Source organism: Rhinoraja longicauda, chromosome 20 (assembly GCF_053455715.1).
Source record: "Rhinoraja longicauda isolate Sanriku21f chromosome 20, sRhiLon1.1, whole genome shotgun sequence".
NCBI classification, from domain to species: Eukaryota; Metazoa; Chordata; class Chondrichthyes; order Rajiformes; family Arhynchobatidae; genus Rhinoraja; species Rhinoraja longicauda.
Window position 1 is genome coordinate 17,798,873 of NC_135972.1, and position 22,048 is coordinate 17,820,920.

At 42.8% G+C, this 22,048-nt stretch overlaps 1 protein-coding gene across 14 annotated transcripts in view; it reads right to left on the reverse strand.

Annotated features, from left to right (window-relative positions):
- Window positions 1–22,048, reverse strand: part of yaf2 (YY1 associated factor 2) — a 97,565-nt gene that overhangs the window by 39,043 nt on the left and 36,474 nt on the right. For 8 of the 14 annotated variants that reach the window (XR_013548642.1, XM_078417065.1, XM_078417057.1 and 5 more), the window contains one exon: window positions 8,945–9,028. The exons of the other annotated variants lie outside the window; for them this stretch is intronic. Coding sequence is in view for 7 of the 8 variants with exons in the window: in XM_078417065.1 (XP_078273191.1) it covers window positions 8,945–9,028 (84 nt within the window). In the remaining variant the exon portion in view is untranslated. The remainder of the gene's footprint in view (window positions 1–8,944; window positions 9,029–22,048) is intronic. 14 annotated transcript variants of the gene reach the window in all.

The following is a 22,048-nucleotide window of genomic DNA, read 5'->3' on the forward strand; positions in this document are numbered from 1 at the left end:
AGCATTGAGGGTGATTTTTCTCCAAAAAGCCAATACTCACTCCAAATCCATTTCACTAAATTAACTTTTAGTCTGATTCCACAGTTTAGATTTCCAAAGGGTAAACCTCCTAAATCACAGGTGACCTGTCCAGGGCCAGTATTGGCTCCGAGTCCATTAGACCAGCGTGTGTCTGTAGAAAGCATCCTATTGGGATGCATCACAGTTTGATTTAGCAACGGCTCTGCCCAAGATCACAAGAAATTGAAGAGAGTTGTGGATGCAGCCCTGTCCGTCACATAAAGTAGTCTCCCTCCTGCCAATCGATTCCACCTCCACCACGCTGCTTCAGGAAAGCAGCCAACATCATGAAGATCCACCCGCACCCCAGTCATTCTCTCTTCACCCCTGTGCCATCAGGTAGAAGATATAGAAGCTTGAAAACACATAATACTAGACTTAGGACCAGCTCTTCCCTGCTGTTATCAAACTCGTGAATGGTACTCTCATAAACTAGGGTACAGTCCTAATCTTCCGACCTACCTCATTGTGGCCCTTGCACAATTTTTATTTGCACTTTCCCTGTAACAATAATGCTTTAAATTTCAAACACACTGCACCACGGTATTTTTCTCTTCGTACTACCAGTTGTACTTTTGTATGGCAGGATTGCACTTATGTATAATTTGATTCGACTGGATAACACGCAACAACAAAAAAATATTCAACTGTGACCATAATGAATCAATATCAACACAGGCAGAAGTGGTTTAATGGTCGGTGAGGTCCCACCTCTACTGTCACAGCCAACTTAATATCCATGGACACCTTTGATATTCCTGCATTAATACATGGAGCCAGTCAAAATAAGATTTAAAAAAAAATTAAATTAGCATTAAAGCCCAAAACAAAAGCAGCTAAATTAACTATCAACATGATCCTCACTTGGCCTGCCTCACTGCCCAGCCAGGCACTGTTTACTTCACCCATTCATTGAATGTGCCAGGCGTGCATTCGGCTCTGGAACTCTGCAGATAACATTGTGAAACTCACACTGAAAATGAGACACTTGCACTTCCAATTACTCTTGCAGCGCATAAGAACATTCTGCACAGGAGCAGGAAAGCCAACGCTGCAACAATTAAGCGGCCATTGAAACCGTTTGCTATCTGTGCAACACGACTGAAGTTTGTTCGACCCAGTGACCAACTGGAGAGAGAGTGGAGGATACAACGAAAATGAGTGGTGGCGAGACAAGCCAATTCTCAGCCCTGAATCTCAGGAGGTTAGAAATAGAGTCTGCTTCAAGGAGCAGCAGTTGACTAATGACAGCTTTTAAAGCACCTTTTAAATCGTCATAGTCTTAAGAAATAAAACACTCCATGTAATCCTGGTAACATTACGGTGTTGAAAGTGCAAGTGATATTAAATATGAATCAGATGCCTGTTGCTGTCATATTCACTTTGACTGATGATCTGTAACAGGGCTGGTGACCTTCACATGGGTGAAATCGAGAGGTTTAATAGTCTCTGTTTACCATCCTCTCAATTTGTTTTACTTAATAGCACAAACTGTATAAGTTCAGTCAAAATAAAATCAACAGGAGTAATAGGAAATTAATACTGACACAATCGAGGCACTGTAAATAGGACAGAGAATAGATGCATGAAATCTGCATCTGTTTTCCCTGCCTCCCACTTCCAAGGCTGAGGAAGAAATTCTGTGTTGCTGAGCAACCACTGCGTAGAGTTGGTGCACAGATCCACCAAGTGCTACTAAAGGCTGTGGTCCTGCCACGTACGAATGAGCAATGAGAGTCTATGCGAGCTGGATGCCCTCGTTCTCAGCCACTCCAGCTAGGCCTGCAGCTGAAGCAGCTTACACTGAGAAGAGTATGTGGCCATGGGACTGTGGTTTCACAGCTCCCAGGAGCTGTCACAAATCAGTGCACAGCTCAGTGGTGGAGAGAGCCAGCCACGCTCAACCCCTCAACTGCATGTGTGCCACCACGAGGGACTGCAGGCGATCACTTTGTGTTCCACCATTAGAGTCTTCTTCCGTCCAACTCATTGGGTGTTGTGCACTAATGGTCACCTGGCTCCCACGTCTTATGTGATAACATTTAGCCCCCTCCCTGTAGCTCATTTCCCCTCCTCCCTTTGTGCAGTCGGCAACTCTAGACATGTTTCACTCCATCCTTCTGTGTGAACTGGGAGCAAAGAGGGTTGAGGGGGTAATTATGCCGGCACACGAATATAATATAAAGAGGGAAGCACAAGTCCCTTGGTAAACATGTCCAAACTAGAAAGCAGAGGCTTAAGGGTTTGCATAGGTTTGATATTGTTATTGGTTTATAATTGTCACCGAGATACAGTGAACAGCTTTATTTGCACGTTATCTAGTTAAACCACAGTATGAGTACATTCAAGTCTTACACAAGTACAATAGAGAATAATGCAGAGAAAAATACTCAAATGCAGAATATTGTGTTACAGCTATATAATGTTCTAGCAGTATAGCATTACTACTATAGAGGAAGTGCAGGTTCTAAAAGTTCAAGGACTGCACTGGCAGGTTGGCAGATCAGAATACCATTCTTAATTTAAAGGAGGACTATTCAGTGGCCTGTTCAGAAAAGATTCCAACTCTTATCTGATCACAACTGTGCCTTTGTCCATGCCAATGCATTAGCCTGACAGTCCTTATTTTATAGAAACATAGAAAATAGGTGCAGGAGGAGGCCATTTGGCCCTTCGAGCCAGCACCACCATTCATTGTGATCATGGCTGATCATCCACAATCAGTAACCTGTGCCTGCCTTCTCCCCATACCCCTTGATTCCACTAGCCCCTAGAGCTCTATCTAACTCTCTTTTAAATTCATCCAATGAATTGGCCTCCACTGCCTTCTGTGGCAGAGAATTCCACAAATTCACAACTCTCTGGGTGAAAAAGTTTCTTCTCACCTCAGTTTTAAATGGCCTCCCCTTTATTCTTAGACTGTGGCCCCTGGTTCTGGACTCCCCCAACATTGGGAACATTTTTCCTGCATCTAGTTTGTCTAGTCTTTTTATAATTTTATACGGCTCTATAAGATCCCCACTCATCCTTCTAAACTCCAGTGGATACAAGACCAGTCTTTCCAATCTTTCCTCATATGACAGTCCTGCCATCCCAGGGATTAACCTCGTGAACCTACGCTGCACTGCCTCAATAGCAAGGATGTCCTTCCTCAAATTAGGAGACCAAAACTGCATGCAATTGGAATATGGAACAACTTTTTAAGTAACATTATCAACGGCTGTTAGAACAACTAGTACACTTCTTCAGTTTAGTTTAATTTAGAGATACAGCGCGGAAACAGGCCCTTCGGCCCACCGGGTCCACGCCAACCAGCGATCCCCGCACATTAACACTATCCTACACCCACTGGGGACAATTTTTACATTTACCAAGCCAATTAACTTACAAACCTGTACGTCTTTGGAGTGTGGGAGGAAACCGAAGATCTCGGAGAAAACCCACGCAGGTCACGGGGAGAACGTACAAACTTCGTACAGACAGCACCGGTAGTCGGGATCGAACCTGGGTCTCCGGCGCTGCATTCGCTACACCACCGTGGCTGCCATGGTTCTTGGTCCCCCATTATCCACCCTGTTAGTCAATTATATTTGTGAAATCACAATTTCCCCTTCATAAAACAATACTGACTCTGCCTTGTTGTACAATGTTAATGACTAAAATTATGTAAATGTACAATTTCATTCTCTCCCTACAAAAACAATTTATTGATCAGTATAACTGTAAAATTACAATGGAAACACAAGATTCTGCAGGTGCTGGAATTTTGAGCAAAAAAAAAAACCTGCTGGAGGAACTCAGCAGGTCAGGCAGCATCTACCCCAGAGTTCCACCAGCACTTTGCTTTTTGCTCAAGATTCCAGCATCTGCAGTCTCGTGTCTCCATTACACTGCTCAATATCTCCTCAAATTATTCCTCTCCGATGGGTTCCTCTCACTGCTATCCCTCTCACTGCTACCCCTTAGTGATTCCTGCTGCTCTCCTGTTCCCTCCACAAATGTTGCCTGACCCGCTGAGCTCCTCAGGAACTTTGTTTTTTGCTTTAAGTTATAATGCTGCAGTAATTGTATAAAGAATCTTAAGGCGAACACCTCAACTTCATTGACTTAACTGATGTGCAAACACATTAACGCCAATGTGTATTGGAGCAATTTCTAATTAATCAAACATGGAGTTGGCACAGTTTATGTAACTTGCCCTTTATAGACAATAGACAATAGGTGCAGGAGTAGGCCATTCAGCCCTTCGAGCCAGCACCGCCATTCAATGCGATCATGGCTGATCACTCTATCAGTACCCCGTTCCTGCCTTCTCCCCATACCCCCTCACTCCGCTATCCTTAAGAGCTCTATCCAGCTCTCTCTTGAAAGCGTCCAACGAACTGGCCTCCACTGCCTTCTGAGGCAGAGAATTCCACACCTTCACCACTCTCTGACTGAAAAAGTTCTTCCTCATCTCCGTTCTAAATGGCCTACCCCTTATTCTTAAACTGTGGCCCCTTGTTCTGGACTCCTCCAACATTGGGAACATGTTTCCTGCCTCTAATGTGTCCAATCCCCTAATTATCTTATATGTTTCAATAAGATCCCCCCTCATCCTTCTATATTCCAGTGTATACAAGCCTAATTGCTCCAGCCTTTCAACATACGACAGTCCCGCCATTCCGGGAATTAACCTAGTGAACCTACGCTGCACGCCCTCAGTACAATTTGCAACACAGTGGCGCAGTGGTAGAGTTGCAACCTCACAGCACCAGAGACCCAGGGTTATGTCTGTGTGGAGTTTAATCCCACATAATCCCAACTGTGGGTTATGTCTGTGTGGAGTTTGTACTTTCTCCCTGTGACTGCGTTAATTTTCTCCGGGTGCTCCGATTTCCTGCACATCCAAATGAGGTGCAGGTTTGTAGGTTAATTGGCTTCTGTAAATTGTCTCTAGTGTGCAGGATAAAACGAGTGTATGGGTGATCGTAGGTCGGCACAACTCGTTGGGCCGAAGGGCCAGTTTCCATGCTGTATCCCTAAACTAAACTAAAACTATATATAGCCAAGTCCATAAAGCAGCACACCGTTGTGTTTTTCAAACACATTTTTTGATAGATCTAATACTAAACTTAAACATTTTGAGGTTTGTGATCGCATAAACCAGTTTGACCAATAGAAGCTGCCATTTCAATTATCTTGCACATTTGTTAAAGAACCATGAATTTGAATCCTTAAAACAAAGGTCAGTTGTTGAACAAATCATCATGCCCCTGTGACGTGTAGTAGGGTTGAAGTTAAAGTGCCCCACAATAAAGTCTTGGAATAGGAATGGGCTTTTATCAGTGAACGCTAATCTGCTTTCCTGGTCACCACTGAAGATGTGCACAATCTGAGTCAGAACAAGCATCACTGTCATTGTTATGGAAGTCATACAGCATGTCAAGAGATCAATCAGACCAACTTAACCATTCCAACCAAGGTGCACTCCTGAGCTTGTCCCACATGCCTGCATTTGGCCCTTATCCCTCCAAACCATTCCTGGCTGTGAACCTGCCACTGAAGGGCTGGAGCCTTTGGCTCTCATTTTCAAATAGCCTGGTCCAACCCTAGATTGATTGAACAGATGGAGACTTTAGTTCAGACTGTGAGTGAGATGTAATGCATTCATCAGTGTGCTGCAGTCAGCGTAAAGCAGTGCAGAGCGACAAAATGCACCTGACAACAGACCGTGATGCATTGGGCCTCTCTCTCTACCACAGGCTTCTGCACAGAGTCCAGCAGCAGCATTGTAATGTACGGAGCTGGGGGACTGAATGTGCTTGGTGTCTGGCCACTCTGCCTCTCTGCAGTGAGACTCACCCGGCCCTTCCACTTGAATGGCACCACTCACTGTTGTGAAAAAGGTAAACACCTTGTTTTTTCTTTCTTCAACGAATACCAGTATTTTCATTTTATTTACAGAAATTAATTGCAACCATAGCTTACTCATTTATTAAATGATTAATGAAGAATGGAAGTGAACTGTTTTTCAACTGGTTCTCGTCAGGAACAAATTGTCTGGAGATAGGAGGTTCCAGGTCAGGCCATGGAGAGGAGCTGTGGTTCCCCCACCCAGGACTGCCTTGTAGACTGGCAACAAGTGCTATGGCTGAGAGGACACCGGGAGACACGGCGGTGGACGTACTGCGAGACGCGGATGTAAGGGACAGGCTCAGCACAGGACAATCTGCCTCAGTCCGGCAAAGATGCTTCCTCTTGGACAAACAATAGGTTTACCGTCTCCAAACCTGTGCTTACGGCCAGATGTGATTCTTCAACTCCATCACCAGTGATGCAACGCGAGACCAATATGTGGCTGAGATTGGGTGACAGATTGGGACAGGTGAATGCTTATCACAGGTGTTTTACATACCACAAGCAGGATTTGAAAATCCCAGAATATGTTTGTGATCACACGTGAAGCTGCCACAAAGCTAAACAAATCCAGCCATTGTAGACAAGTGTCTCAGCTTGGGCACATTTTGTGCAATGCTCCTACTTTTCAGATAACCCGATCTGCACACAATAAACTGCGTTTCATGAGTTTATCTCTGCATAAAGTACAAGGAGGATGGGTCACCATTCTGCATTCTCTGTTAAGTGATCAGTCTACTGAGCAACTCCGTGGTCACATGGAACACACCTCGGCAAACTCCTGCTCACCACCAGGAACTGCGAGGGTGACAAAAGATCCTAATGACTATTTTGCCTTTCTTTAGGCCAAGACCATCTATTCAGGCTGAAAGCAAAAAATCCCGAGGCAGCCCAGACATCCTCAGCAACTGTATTTTTGTTTTGTTTAGTGCGCGCGAATGAACCAAACAGAGGCAGGGACTTATGCAGTAACACAATGACCAGACCTTAATGAGATGCAAGAGGACCAGACATGGGTGAGGAAAAGGCCAGAACAAAACCCCTCATCAATAAAGCAGCACAGAAAGTGACAAATTACTTATGGAGGTTAATTTGCATGATTGATAGTGTAACAATTACATTCTCAGAGCTCTGTGCACAAAGACTCTACAGTCATTGACCGAGAGGTGAATGGATCATATTTCTGCCAACATCATTCCATTCCCTGCTATCTTTTGCCCCATTCCATCAGAAAAGTAACACGAGACAGCAGGGAGCAACAAAATAGACAGAAGATACTATCGGAGTGGGCAGGAAAAGGGCTTTGTTAATGAGGTTGAGCTACTGGACACTCTCTGGGCATTGTGATCTTTTTGCTCAAACATGCCATCTGGTTCATTTTATTTTATTATCATTTATTTTCACACCTCAACGCTTACTAAAGGTGCTTTGGAACCAATGGAATCATTCTGCTGGCAAAGTCCTCCCAAGACGTACTGTAATGGGGAAAGACTCGCCACACGAACTCTCATAACCTCCGCTGCCTGACACGGCTCCTCAGCCTCAACCACCAAGATCCACTGCTCGTTCCAGGGAAAACCAAGAACAAAGACAACGTAATTTTAGCTTTCATAGGACTGCGCCTTCCAAAGCACAGCGGCAATACTGTCCCAGATTGGAAGGCTAGCTGTTATGCTGCAAATCTGCTTTGAAGATCAATACATTAGTTATCATTTAGCACTAGCTTGGAGCAGGGGTGACATAGTGGTGTGGCGGTAGAGTTGCTGCCTTACTGTGCCGGAGACCAGAGTTCGATCCGGACTACGAGAGCTGTCTTAACAGTTTTAAGATCTCTGTTTTCCCCGGGCGCTCCGCTTCCCTCCCATATTCCAAAGACGTGGAAATTTGAAGGTTGATTGGCTTCGGTAAATGTTGTAAATTGTCCCTAGTGTGTAGGATAGTGCTAGGGTACGGGGATCGCTGGTCGGCGCGGACTTGTTGTGCTCAATGGCCTGTTTCCGCGCTGTATCCCTAAACTAAACTTAAACAAAATTAAGTCTAAACTTTCAGAATATGGATACAAACAGGATACATCCCAAAGCGGCCACTGAACTGACAGCAACACTCAGCTGCAGCCGCACACAGGTGCAACATCTGGCTCTGCAGTTGCCATGCACACGGTTAGATACAGTGACGTGCAGAGCAGGTGAAGCTAGTGAACATTGCAAACATGCAGCAGTTAGCTGGTACCAGATGGGTGACCCGTCAACCAAACCTGCAGCGTTGCAGTGGTGAGAGGGCAGACACGCGATACTAATATATGATCAAGTGGAAGGCAGAAGCAATCAAAACATGTCTGAATGACAAAAGGATGGTAGGACAAGGAAAGAGGAGATAGGTTCAGAAGAAGTGAAATGGCTACGAGACGCTTCTAAAAGTTCATTGAGTCATTTCAGTGTCTTCTGATCCCGAGAGTATTAATGAATCATGTCTTCCTCCACAGAACTAGTGGACAAGCTGCGGGTTTCCAGCATTTATTGTAATGAAATTGTTTATCCATATTTGATAACATTCTGTACTCCACAACCGTGAATAGCGCACAAATATTGCCTTCAGCTGAATACTCACACTGCCTATTATCCATTAAAAACCTACTTCCTCTGCGATGCATTCCACAGCCCGGATACCTGACTGCTCTTCCCCCCCTGCAGTCAAAATGTGATGTACATGCACAACTTTAAGACGGATTTGAAAGCATTTTCACAAATTTGAACACCTTGAAAACATCCAGCTGCACAGCTCATTATCTGCAGAAACAATTCTTCTCCACACTAAAATGGTGAATAGTTCAATCCAATGCATGCAACAAAAAGAATGAAAATGAGAACGCATTTTCACTCTTGGAGAGCGAGGTTGAACTGACTTACAGTGACTGGTCTGGACATGTACAAGAGCCTTGCCACTGTTCTAAAGAATGTGCGTGCACCCTGGTATGTCAAATACTCACATGCTGCTTGGGGTGGATCTTGTCGGTCGTCCTGGGTGGCTTTTCGAAGAGGTGATGCTGACCGGAGGCTTTCCTTGGGATGGGCTAATGGGGAGAGGGTGCAAGCAATGAGAGAAGGTCTTGACAGCTGTAAAGCACTTGCTGGCCCATGACTGCGTTCCGCCAGAACCAAGGAATTACTCAGCCAAATTCCGCATGCAAAGAATAAACTAGGACGGTATCTCGGAGCAAGATGGATCATGCCCGAAACTGATGAGTTACAACTTGGGTTCAGTTTCCATGGATACAGTGATTGAATAAAAGGATTTAATAAACATTCAATTTGCAGATGACATTTTTCCTTAATGCATAGAGCAGCATCACCAGTACATTTAAATGCAACACAAACACGAGAGGGTCTCCACACTTCCAATGGATTAATATGAGCTTTCTGTGTTGTAGCTCACAGCCCTATTACTACTCATGGCTTGTGGTTGCTTTAACACAATATTGAATCTGCATTTTGCATAAAGAATACAACTGAACATCAAGACTACATCTAGGCTATTTGATAGCAAATTTAAAGTAGTAAATATAGCACATTTAATGCAACAGCCACGCACTGCAATTGCATGGTAATTGTTGAAGAAAGTAAAACACTTTTACACATGCAGGCGCTACATGAATTCAGGGACGCACCGCATGAATAAATGTCGCGTTTCTCAGATCAGGCATTCTCAGCGGAGCACTGTGTGCACTACAGCAGGCCCTCACTGCAGGGTAGCTCAATCCAGGAAACATTTACTGGCAGAGGAGTGGAGCACCACAGAGTCACCAGGATGGCACTGGGGCTAAAAGTGTTCACTTTGAGGAAAGGATGATAGATGTGGTGCAAAGACCCACAAATAGATTAGACAGTGATTTCATTGAAATATTTAAGATGATTAAAGGATTTGATAGAATTTGTTCGTTCCGGTGCCTTCCAGATTAATCAGTCGGTTCTTCAGGAATGTCAAGAAGTCCTTTCCTCTCGCAGATCCGGAACACCCTCCAACAACTGTTGGAGAGTATAACAATAACAAGAATTGAGGATTGAGTTTGAGTTTTGCTAGATCTCCAATGGACAGAACTGTCAAGGGTAATGGAATTGAAGTGAGTGGAACTCCAGATCCAGCCACCAGCTTAACTCGCAGAAGGTTGAACGGCTCCATTGAAGAGCAGACAGGGATAAAACCCAGGAAGCCTTCCAGTGAGCCACAAAAATCTGGGGAAAGAGTGGCTTTGAAGGTAAGTTGTGGCATCCGTTCAGCTCTTTCCTCTCCTAATATTCAATGAGGATTCTCATACAAGCTCGATTCAAACTGCGTTGCACTGGGATCAATGCCAGCGTGAAGCAGATGTCGCGAAAGAAAAGTCTACAAGGGCAAGAATTAAACATGTTGACAACTTTTGGGCTCAAGTCCAGAATTAATTGGCATTGTGGTTTGTGTTCAAATTCTGAAAGGAGAAGGTCCTAGAAGAGAGAAAAATATGCAAAGTCTAGTCAGTGCACAAGCCTGCTTCTAGAATATTTTGTGAATGATACATAAGTCAGTGAAGGTTCCACGATATCCTTCCAAGTCAGACGAGGCGTGGTGGTCCTCCTGTATCTTTGCCTTCGTAAGCTATGGAACTTGGGAAGAACAATTGCAGCCAATTGTTTCAGTTTCAGTTACAAGTTTCAGACTTGTATCTGGTTGATTATTCAAAATGCAGAGGCAAAGTGTGGTTGTGCAAGAAGAGAACATTTAAGTTGCTGTTGGAGTTTTGTCAAGCGTAATTTGTTTTGTCATGCAATTTATCAGATGATTGAGCAGAAATGGAGTTGCACTCCCTCAGGTAAGTGGAGGGTATTTCACTCTTCGGGGGTTCTGGGGTCATAGTCACGCAGCACGGAAATAGGCCCTTCAGCCCAACTTGCCTAAATTAGCTAGTCCCATTTGCCACTCGTCCCTCACAACTCGACCTCCAACAGGATAACTCAGGCGAGGCTGGCTGATTAGGGGTGAGAAAATTAACCTGCCCGGGGAGGTTCTTCATAAACATGTTGCCACCGGTTTCCAAAGAAGTGGATGACATCAATGTGGTGATGAGGAGACAAGTGCAAAATAGTACATGGAACAGAAAGAGGAAGCATAGACGGATTTAGCATCTTTGAAAAGGGATAAATTGTCAGATTGATCATGGAGTTGGTACGTGCACAGATACTCAGGAGAACGCCACGTCAACAAGATAGTTGCTTTTCAAAAATAAGTCTCTCCACTGACATTGTCTGAACAGCTATGGATCGTCAGCAGTTTTTCTTTTTCTTTTGGACCTGCAATGTCATTCATGGTTTACCTGAATGTGGCTAAGGAATAGGCTTACCTCATATGGAAGAGGGCACATTTCAACAGAGCTTTAGGTTCCAGTCCGAAATTAAAGCAGCCAAGACTCAAAACTCTAAAGTGCTTTGCACCATTGATGATGATTCATGGATAGATTGCCCTGGCTTGAAACAGTCTCCCTGCACCATTGCACCTGTGCTTCCTCGAAGGTCTCCCTTCCAAATATTAACCTGGTCTTCAGAAGGGTCCCAAACATCACCTATCCATTCCCTCCACAGATGTTGCCTGACCCACCGAACTACTCCAGTACTTTGGGTTTAACACAAGATTCCAGCATTTACAATTCCTTGTGTCTCCATTGACCTGGTCTGAGTCTGCTTAACACATGGATCAGATTTCCAGCCTAGTTCCATTGAGTACTATTTCAGTACAAATTCACTGCTCTTCAGCACATATAACATCCGACCAGCTTTTTAAGCGCTGTAGAATCTAAATCTAAAAAAAAAAAAATCTATGTGTTGCTGATTCAAGTGCTTGCCCAAATATTTTGTAAATGTTGTGAGAGTTTCATCCTCCATCACTTTCTCAGGCAGATTTCCAAACTTTAATCACCTTCTGGTTGCAAAATGTCCTTGGATATTTTCTAATGCTCATCTTAAACCTATACCCATTGGTCTTAAATATTTCTTCCATGGGGAAAGGTTTCTCATTATCTATCCTATCAACGCCTCTCGTAATCTTTTACACAGAATTGCCCTGGAAGTCCTTATCTGATGATTCTAATAAGTGTAGAGCTGGACTGAGGTACGGCATGACAGATGGACCCAATCTTACTCATGTTGATTGGAAGTTGAAGCTCAGTCAGTCCATGGTGTACACGACACCACAAATCACAGCTTTGGCTTGTGCTAAAATGCTGAGCACACTGCAGGCCATGCCAAGGTTACAAACGCCCTGCATACAAATGATAGATGTCCTGTGTACATTCATACTTGCTTTCTGACAAACATCAGAACTAATATCCTCTCTCAATCTTTTAGCAATTGTTCGTTCTTATCAGTTATGTATTTTAGATGCCATTCATTAAGATGCAGCATGGTTACCAGAAAGTGATTTTTCTCTACTTTCCCATTTACAGATGAAATATTCTCAAGGACGCCCGCAATGACAGAAGCCGTTTGTTATTCGGGTTTGGCCCGTAACTTGATATTTGCCAATTGCTAGGCTGGTCTGACCCGGGTATGATTTGGCGAATGTCACTGGGACTGTGCAGCAGTTGAATGCAACAGCTGAAAGTGATCCGACAATCTGGACTGCAATTCGTGGGGACTACTCACAGAGGATGCCAGCTGGCAAGAGGTATGTATGCAGAGAGAAAATAACAAGGCACAAAAAACAGCAGGGCAGACAGGAAGAAATCAAAATAGCAAGAAACAAATACTTTAAAGTATAAGTAATTTGCAGCTGTGTGCAAAAATTGTGTGGTTTTCTTGTAATGGTACTGAACACTGTGGCAGAATGTTGCCCGTCCGTACTCAGAGAGAGAACATCCTCTGGCTGGGCATATCTGCTCACAGCTAGCTTTACTTTGTTTCAGGAATGTTGTAATATTGAGAAACATCTCAGATTTCTCTGTCTGTTACTAAAGGCGTCTTCAGCCTATAACAGTACAAGCGCTTGCTTGATTACAGAAGACCTGATTTACAGAAGATTTGACTTATGGAAAACCAACTTTATGAAAATTCTCCATGAGCGCTTTGTAAGCCAGACACATACTATTAAACTGTTTTGTGGTATTCCTTAATAAGTGAATACAGTACATAATCCATCAGTTTCCTTATGAGAAGAGTTAGGATAAACATGGAAGATATCCGATGAAATGAAATCAGAGTGAATTGATACGGGAAATTATGGAAAACGGACAACAGGGCAATGCAGTACTCAGGAAAAATGAAGTACTACATCAGAAATGCGAGGATTGACTATTTTAGTTTGGGGAAAAATTATTTCTTTCAGCCTCACTGAAAAAAAAAAAGGCTTATGTACAGTTTTTAGTTTAGAAGTACAGCGCAGAAACAGGCCCTTCGGCCCACCGAGTCCGCACAGACCAGAGATCCCTTCACATTTTACATTTATACCAAGCCAATTAACCTATAAACCTGTACGTCTTTGGAATGTGAGAAGAAACTGAAGATCTCAGAGAAAACCCACGGAGGGTCTCGCAGAGAAGGCACAACTCCATACAAGTCAGGATCAAACCCCGGTGTTTGGCACTGTAAGGCAACAATTCTACCACTATGCCACATTGCTGCCCTCAGAAATGAAACCATTACTTAACTTCAAGGCTGCCTGTATTTTGACTGCCTATATTTTAACAGAAACAAATGTGGAGTTACCCCAGAACTTCAAACTAATCCAGATGATGCTGCATGCGCCCAACAGCCATGCAGACAGTTACAGACCAGGCACTGCCATATAGCAGACAGGGCAATCCAATTCACAAAGCAGAAACTCTCCACTTGCTCTCATTCTCATCCCCAATAATTGCCCAATAAAATTTGGAGCTCTGAAATTTGAATTTTAAGTACTCTTCATAAATGTATTTCACATGCAGAAACAATAAAAACTTGCAACCTGATAAACAAGTAGATTATAAAACCAATCCATACTGTGGCTGAAATATACGTACAGAATGAGAACAATTTCTTCACTGAATGTGTAGAAAGGAACTGCAGATGCTGGTTTAAACTGAAGATAGATACAAAAATCTGGAGTAACTCAGCAGGACAGGCAGCATCTCTGGAGAGATGGAATGGGTGACGTTTCGGGTCGAGACCCTTCTTCAGAATGTGATAAGAAACTAATTCTAATCGAACAGATGTATTGGATACATAGGCGACCGTGGATGCTGGAATCTTGAGTAAAAAACAAACTGCTGCAAGAACTCAGCAGTCAGGCAGTATCTGTGGTGGGAAATGGACAGATAATGTGAGGGATACTGTAAATGGCTCGATTGTAATCATGTATTGTCTTTCCACTGACGGGATAGCACGCAACAAAAGCGTTTCACTGTACCTCGGTACATGTGACAATAAACTAAACTGTAAACTGAAAATGAACTTATGAAAACAGCAGATATCCTCCGTAAATCTACACAGTATGCCACCATTCATTGATATTTCCTGCACTAACCCCATAACCTACTTTTCATTCTACATGCCTTGATGATTTTCATTGTACCTGCGCTTCACTGAATTGTGCATATGACAATAAACTCAACTTGACTTGATTTATTTTACATGAGCTGATGGTCAAACATGAAACATCAATTAAGCCTCATGCTGGGGCAATGAGAATCTCTGCAATAAATAATTCATGTTATTTAATTCGTAACCACCAGGGTTATTTTTCCTCTGTGGTTGGAGTGTTTGACCTGGATTTTAAACACCACATCACGTCCCATTACTTGTGCAGGATGGACTTCCTACAGATAGCAAAAATTGTGAAAATGGCCAAGATTCTCTCCTTTATGCTGAATAAAATCCCTAAACATAAATATGATCTATAGTGTTCTATAAGTATAAACATTATTTTTTTTAATCCCTGAAAGAAAGTGATATTAGTTAGCTACCAAAATATATTTATACAAACTCAGATGATCATCTTCCCTCATATTCTGCTTAGGCAGCCTACAACCTAACGGTATGAACATCAAATTCCCCAATTTTAAATAATCCCCCCCCTTCCCTCTTTTTTCCTGTTCCCACCCCAGTGCGCATACATTTCTCCCACTACCCTGCTCCTTTCCCCTCCTCCATACGCTCATCTTCCATACTCGAATCTCATATTTCCTCCTTTCCCCTCCCACCATGTCCCTGGCTCTGACTTTACATTTCACAGCTCTGCTTCACTCATCCAACACCCTTTGTCTCCCTTTCATCTATCGCCTTTATTGCTTACTCCACCCATCTGCCAAACACCCCACCCCCTCCCTCACCACCATGTAGCAGTCACTTGCCAGGCTTTGACCCACCCCACCTCCCTTGTCCAGCTTTCTCCCACCACTGTAATGTGGCAACACTATATTCTGCACTCTGGTAATTTTTCTCTTTGCATTATCTTTGTACTTGTATTTGACGTGATTGTACTCGTGTACAGTATGATTTGACCGGATAGCATTCAAACACAGCTTTTCACTGTATCACGGTATGTGACAATAATAAACCAATAGCAAAAGCATCAATTTGGAAATTAACTTTGGCACCAACTGTAAAATTTGCCGTGAAATAAAATGGGACTTAGAACAGAAAATACTCTAAATTATTCAATATAATCGCACTGTAATGCAAATCACAAAGCCTTGTAAATATTATTAAACCCAACAGAACCACACATTAAAACACAATCTGACTTTTTAACTCAATGCACAGTTGTTCAAAGGCATGTGAAGCTCTAGTTTTATTGCCTCACTGAAGTCTGCTCAGCCCAGAGTATGATTCATCCTCATCTAATGTGGGTGACAGACATCATTAGCAATGGTAATACATAACCTCATGAAGCAGATTCAGCTCTACTTACAAGAATATCATATAATGAAAGCACTGTTAAATAGCAGCCGAAAACATCTCTTGGAGTGCCAGATATTCACACAGATCACCAGGTGCTAATTTTGAAAAGCATTTCTATTCATGTGGGCTGTTTTTTAAGCCTCAGTATTGTTCTTTGAAGATAAAATCAAATAGATACCAAACCAAAAAAGAGGAGCCATTATCTATGAAGTGGCTCTATATAAAAATCCAACCAGAGGTTTGATGATGTCAATGCTAAAGCCACAGTCAGGGTTGGCAAGTTTTAATGTGCAGCACGCTTACTGACTAATGGGGCCAGAAGATATGTCCCCGAGAGTAACAGTTCCTGAAGCTAAGTGTGCCCACCTGGAATACCTCTGGCATCAATCCCCTTTTGATGGAGATCTGTCCTTTTACGAGGGAAGGAGGAAATGAGAGGGATGGTGCGTTTACGGTGGGGGACATTGCTCATCCACCTTCTCACTTTTGCAAGGTGATGGGAAGCCCCAGATTGATGGATGGAAGTTGCCACACACATACACAATGGAATCAGGCCAGGAAGTACTAGGCAAGTATGCTTACCCCGTCAGAAGAATTGCCAGAAGATCGTAAATTAAGTTTTTGCTTTTGTTCTTGAGATAACTTGGTTTTACAGAGTCCGGAACGCAAATTGCCAAAGTCGGCTATCCCAATGATGGGCCGCCTTGTCGTCATGTACAATGATCACACAGAAGGCAGCTGTTGCTGCAATGCAGTCTCTGCTCCTTGCAATGACACCTTTCAATTGCCAGTTGGAGATGATAATTCATCTGGTTGCAGCCGAGGAGGCTGCCGAAGCATCTTTGAGGCAAGTGCCCTCTCGGAGTGGAATGGATGGGAGTTGCGAGTGAGCGCGGAGATCGGAGTCTTGTGGAAAGGATGGCGTGAGGTGTTGGCGAGTTGAGGGTGCCTGGTGGGGTCACAGGGGATTGATGCCAGAGGTATTCCAGGTGGGCACACTTAGCTTCAGGAACTGTTGTTGTGGAAAGAGTAACCAGAGATTGTGCATAATGGCCTGGGACCGAGGACTGTGATGATCTGCTAAAAGTCCTGCTGATTTCTTCCCCCAAAGCCTGCTTGATCTCAGACTGGGTGTAGGTTTACTTCTCAGAGCCAGAAATTGATCCTTTCCTCATGCTGGGGTGGGGACAGTGCTGTTGCTCACATTGATTGCATTTATTGCTAGCAACTGTTCCTATTCAAATATTCAACCAAGCGTACCATTGCTTTATGTAAATAAATTACAATATATCCTCAGTAATCTAGATAATGATGATTTGCATGGGCTCATTATTTATTTTGAAAGTAGAAACAAGGAACTGCAGATGCCATTTTACTAAAGTCTGAAGTCTTTGTGGTTAGGCCACAGCTGCCACATTCAACCCCATTTGGAGAAGGTGCAGAATAGGTCCAGGGATGAGGGACTTCAGCTCCAGCTTGGATTAGAAAAGCTGGGCTTGTCCGCGTTGGAGCAGGGATTGAGACATCTGACAAAGGTATCCCAGGCCAAGATGGACTTTGTTAGAGTAAATGAAGATAAGCTATTCATGAATAGACAAAGTACCAGGGATAAAGAATGAAAAAGTGATGGGCAAAGGTAATGGGGGAAGAGGGAAGTGATGGTTGAGGGCGAATAAGAAATGTGAGGAAATTATTCACGTCATAAGTTCACAAGTTAGGAGTTGAATTAGGCCATTCGGCCCATCGAGTCCATTCCGCAATTCAATCATGGCTGATTTCTGCTTCCTAATCCCATTTTCCTGCCTTCTCCCCAAACGCTTGACACCCATTCTGATCAAGAAATTCCTGGATCTCATTTTGCAGGCCCTACAAGCAGCGTGGTTTTGAGCTGCCCTTCATTGAGGTTGTGGCATCTGTTGCCAGTTTTATGGGTTGGCATCTTTGCCCACAAAAGAGATGAACGATAGGCAGATGTTTACATGAATTGAAGTCATGGAAGGCGACTTCATTCAAGGAAGTTAGTTGATCTACAGCCTAACAAATGGGTCAATTTTTGACTTTGGCTACATACATGAACCAGATATGATAGTAATCTAGTTTTAAGAATCAGGAGAGAAGCACCAGAAATTCATTCATTACTAAGTGTAAAAGGGAAAATTAAATATATATTGAGATTGTCACTTTAGTACAGAAGCAGAGCAGATCACACTTCCTTTGTCTTATGTGCGATATAAAACGACTTCAAACAAAATAAAAGCACAAAAAAGGGGAAATGATAGGCCCTGATAATTAAAATAACATGCTTAAAAAGATGGGGAAAAAGGCATTGAAATGGAAAAACACGGAAGTACGATAAAACGCTGCAAGAATGAGGACAATATCAACAGCTGGCACGTCAGACATCTGCATGGCTAACTCCATGTTCCTTGACATGAAAAATCCACTCCTTGCCTTCAGAACTGCTGACAATTTAAGGCTGTCTTTTCAAGGGCTATCAACCTGCTCTTCTTTGATCCAGCAAAGGTTTTGGTGGCAATTTGATCAAAAGCAAAAACCATTTAGGATCCAAGGACAAAATAGATTCAAAATAGCGCAGTGGTACAAATAGTTGGCAGGTGCTTTTAGAATTGGTCATGAGTTATACAAGGCCCAGGACTTAGCTCCTTGACTGTAATAAAAAGAGATTTACACTTGCATGAAGAATACACAATAAACATATGTGCAGCTACCACAATCAGACTTTAATGCAATGTATCTTGCACTAAACGTTATTCCCTTTATTCAGTCTCTGTACATTGCGCATGGCTCTATTGTAATCATGTATAGTCTTTCCTCGGACTGGATAGTACGCAACAAAAAGCTTTTACAATGTGCACAGTACATGTGACAAAAAACAAAACTAAAGTACGAATATTTGTCCTGGTTGGCACAGGGAGGAAAGTGGGACTGGTCAGTTGGGCAGTAAAAAACTGCAAATGGTATTTAATCCTGCAGAGTACGAGTTAGTAAGTACACTTGGGAATGTCCATCAAAAGGAGGCGACAGTAAAGGAATAAAAGGACTTTGCTGCATACGGTTCTTTAGGACAGGTCAACACACAGAAAAAAGACGTTATTAGCATTTTTTGCTAAAGTCCTGCTAAAACTACATACAATAGCAGCTGGCCAGAGTGTGAGTGCCATGCACAGTTCTGGTCACATTATAAAAAAGGAGCGCAGAAGAGATTTACAAGAATGGTACCAGGAATGGAAAGTTGTAGTTTTTGAAGAGATGGAATAGGGAGGACTTGTTGCCTTGGGATCAGATGTGACTGAGGTGTACACAGTGATGAACGACCTATTGTCTTTAGGAGAGGGTTCAAAAACCAGAGGCACAAATTGAAGAGTTGGCAAGATAAGAGGGCAGACAAGGAAAAATACTTCCACTCACAAGGCAGTAGAGGTTTGAAAACTGCTACCAAAAAGTGAGGTGAACGGAGACACCCTCATTACATTTCAACAGTACTTGGATGGGTACTTGAAGAGTCGTGGCCTGCAGGGTGGTAAATTAAGGTGGGATTACACTGGATAACACATTTGCCAACTAGCATGGGGGGGCAACGTGCCAAAAAGTGACCATCTACATTGTAACTTTCTGTGATTCGTTAAACTTGCATGTGCCGGTTCATACATACACCATTATTCACCAGAGTGAATAATCAGAACAACCTGCGATGACCACTGATTCCAGCAAAATAGGCAAACTTGCATCCCCTGGCTTTTTTGCCCAGATGTCAAATCCATTTTCCAGTCCTGGAATCTTCTGTTGGAGGAATAGTTTCCTACTTTGATAAATATCTGAACGACTTGCTCGGTTATGGGGAGAGGGCAAGAGTGTGATGTGCTACTCTTACACAAAGCCATTTTGTTCTGTCAGTTCTGAAACCATAGCGATTCCATCTGCACTACCCATGATCAAGATCTGATATATCTCCATCTAATGTTCGTTACTTGAAAAGCTACCCACATCCTGTGGAACTGGCACTAGGGGCTCTCCAATACTATTGTAAAATGTTCAAGGGGCTTTCTGAAGGAACAGTACGTATAATTGATTCAATCTCAAGTGTGGAAGAAAATGGACAAGAGTCCACCCTTCTTTATAACAAACTTAATTAACCAGTTTTCATCAAACCTTCTGCAAAAAGGCTGACAATTAACTCTGCCAATCTGAGACAAGCTCACGATCCAACAGTCAGAGCAGATGCTTGATACATCGGCTTTAAGGTTAAAAGCCCAAACAAAGTTGGATAACTTAGATCTGACCTGTGCTCTCTGCCAAGTGGTTCATTTCACTGTTGTAAAAACATGGCATCAAGAATACAAAATGTTAATACTCACTCCAATGCAGTTTAAGAAAGTTGGGTTTATTTCACTTGCTATGTTCAGTAAAATTCTCTTCAGCTAAGGGCAAGTTGTTCAGTCTTGTGTTATTCTAATAACCAGATTCATAAGTGTTCAAGCTACTTTACTAGAAGAGACAAGAGAGCTTAATTATCATATATGTCGAATCGGAACAATGAAATTCTTACTTGCTGCAGCCTTACAGGCACATTAACGCAACAACTGATCAGATGTATTAAGCAATAATATAATAAATTTTCAGATCATAATAGTCCAAGCAGAAGTATGCGGTTCTTTGGTTTCCATTATTACCAGCCAAATGTTCCTCACTTCAGTAAGAACAATGACCTACTTTAGAGATGCCCCTTTTCTAATTGCATCGCATTTCATCACTTTCAGGTGCTTTGTAATTGAAGATTGCTTAACGGGTTAAAATATCCAAAGGCACTTAACAGTTGCAAACATATGACCAAAGAAGAAGAAATTAAATCATTGGATAAAGTCATCTTTGCGGATGTACAAGGGTAAGAAGCATAATGGTTGCCAGAAATATGGTGAAGGGAAACAAGTAAACACAGCTGGAGAAATGAGCAGCTCCATGAGGAGATGATAAAGAAAGAGAGAGGCAAGCCCAAGTAGAGATTGAAATGCAAGTTGAAATTTTACCAGATGTTTGGGGACCGGGAGTCTGTGGAGTTGGTGATGAGCATTTCAGACAATCCGAGTAATGATATTCGCAGCAAAGTTTGATACAAGCTAAGATTTGAGGTTTAGGGATGTGACTATAACTCTGTTGCAACAAATGCGATTTTGTGCTGAAGACTTTGTACCATTGACTGGGAAGTGCCATCTCAATAAAACCTCATTTTTTCCTGTCTGCTTGTTGCTTTGCCAAATAATAATGCCAAAAAGGGTCAGAGTTACACAGCACAAAAGAAGGCCATTTGGCCTTCTGTGTCCATGACAACCTCCTACACAAATCCCATTTACCAGCACTTGTCCTGTAATCTTTTCTAAGTGCTCGTCTAGATGCTTCTTAAATGTTGAGAAGGTAGATCCAAATTACCTCTAATAATATTCCCATATCCACCAGGGTATAATGACACCTAATTCATATGAAGCTCAGAGTAAATAGTAAGCATATAGTAATGATGGATACATCGGTAAATACCAGCACGACCTGTAAAGCATTAGAATAGTGCAAGATTGCAGTGCGAATTTGTGTACTGCAAAAAAAGTATTCCTGCCCTGGTTAGATTTCCCAAAATACAACACCTCACACTTATCGGCATTAAAATCCATTAACCCACAGCCCATCGGCCCAACTGATTAAGATCCTGATGCAGTTTTTGATATTCATCTTCATAACTTACACTACCACCCATTTTAAGTGTCATCTGCAAACTTGCTAATCATACCATGTACATTCTCATCCAAATCATTGACATGGAAGGCAAACGGCAATGGGCCCAGCACCAAACCCTGAGGCACACCACTAGTCACAGACCTCCAGTCCGAAAAGCAACCTTCCACCACCACCTGCTTCCTTCCATTAATCCAATTTTCTATGCTGTTGGCTAATTCCCCTTGGTTGCCATGCGATCTAACTTTCCAGAGCAGCCTACCATCCGGAACCTTGCCAATGCCGTGCTCAAATCCATATGTACAATATCTATAGCTCTGCCCTCATCAGCTTTATTGGTTACATTCAATAAGGGCAGCATAGTGGTGCAGTGGTAGTGTTGCTGCCGAACAGCGCCAGAGCCCCGAGTTTGATCCTGACTACGGATGCTGTCTGTACGGAGTTTGTAT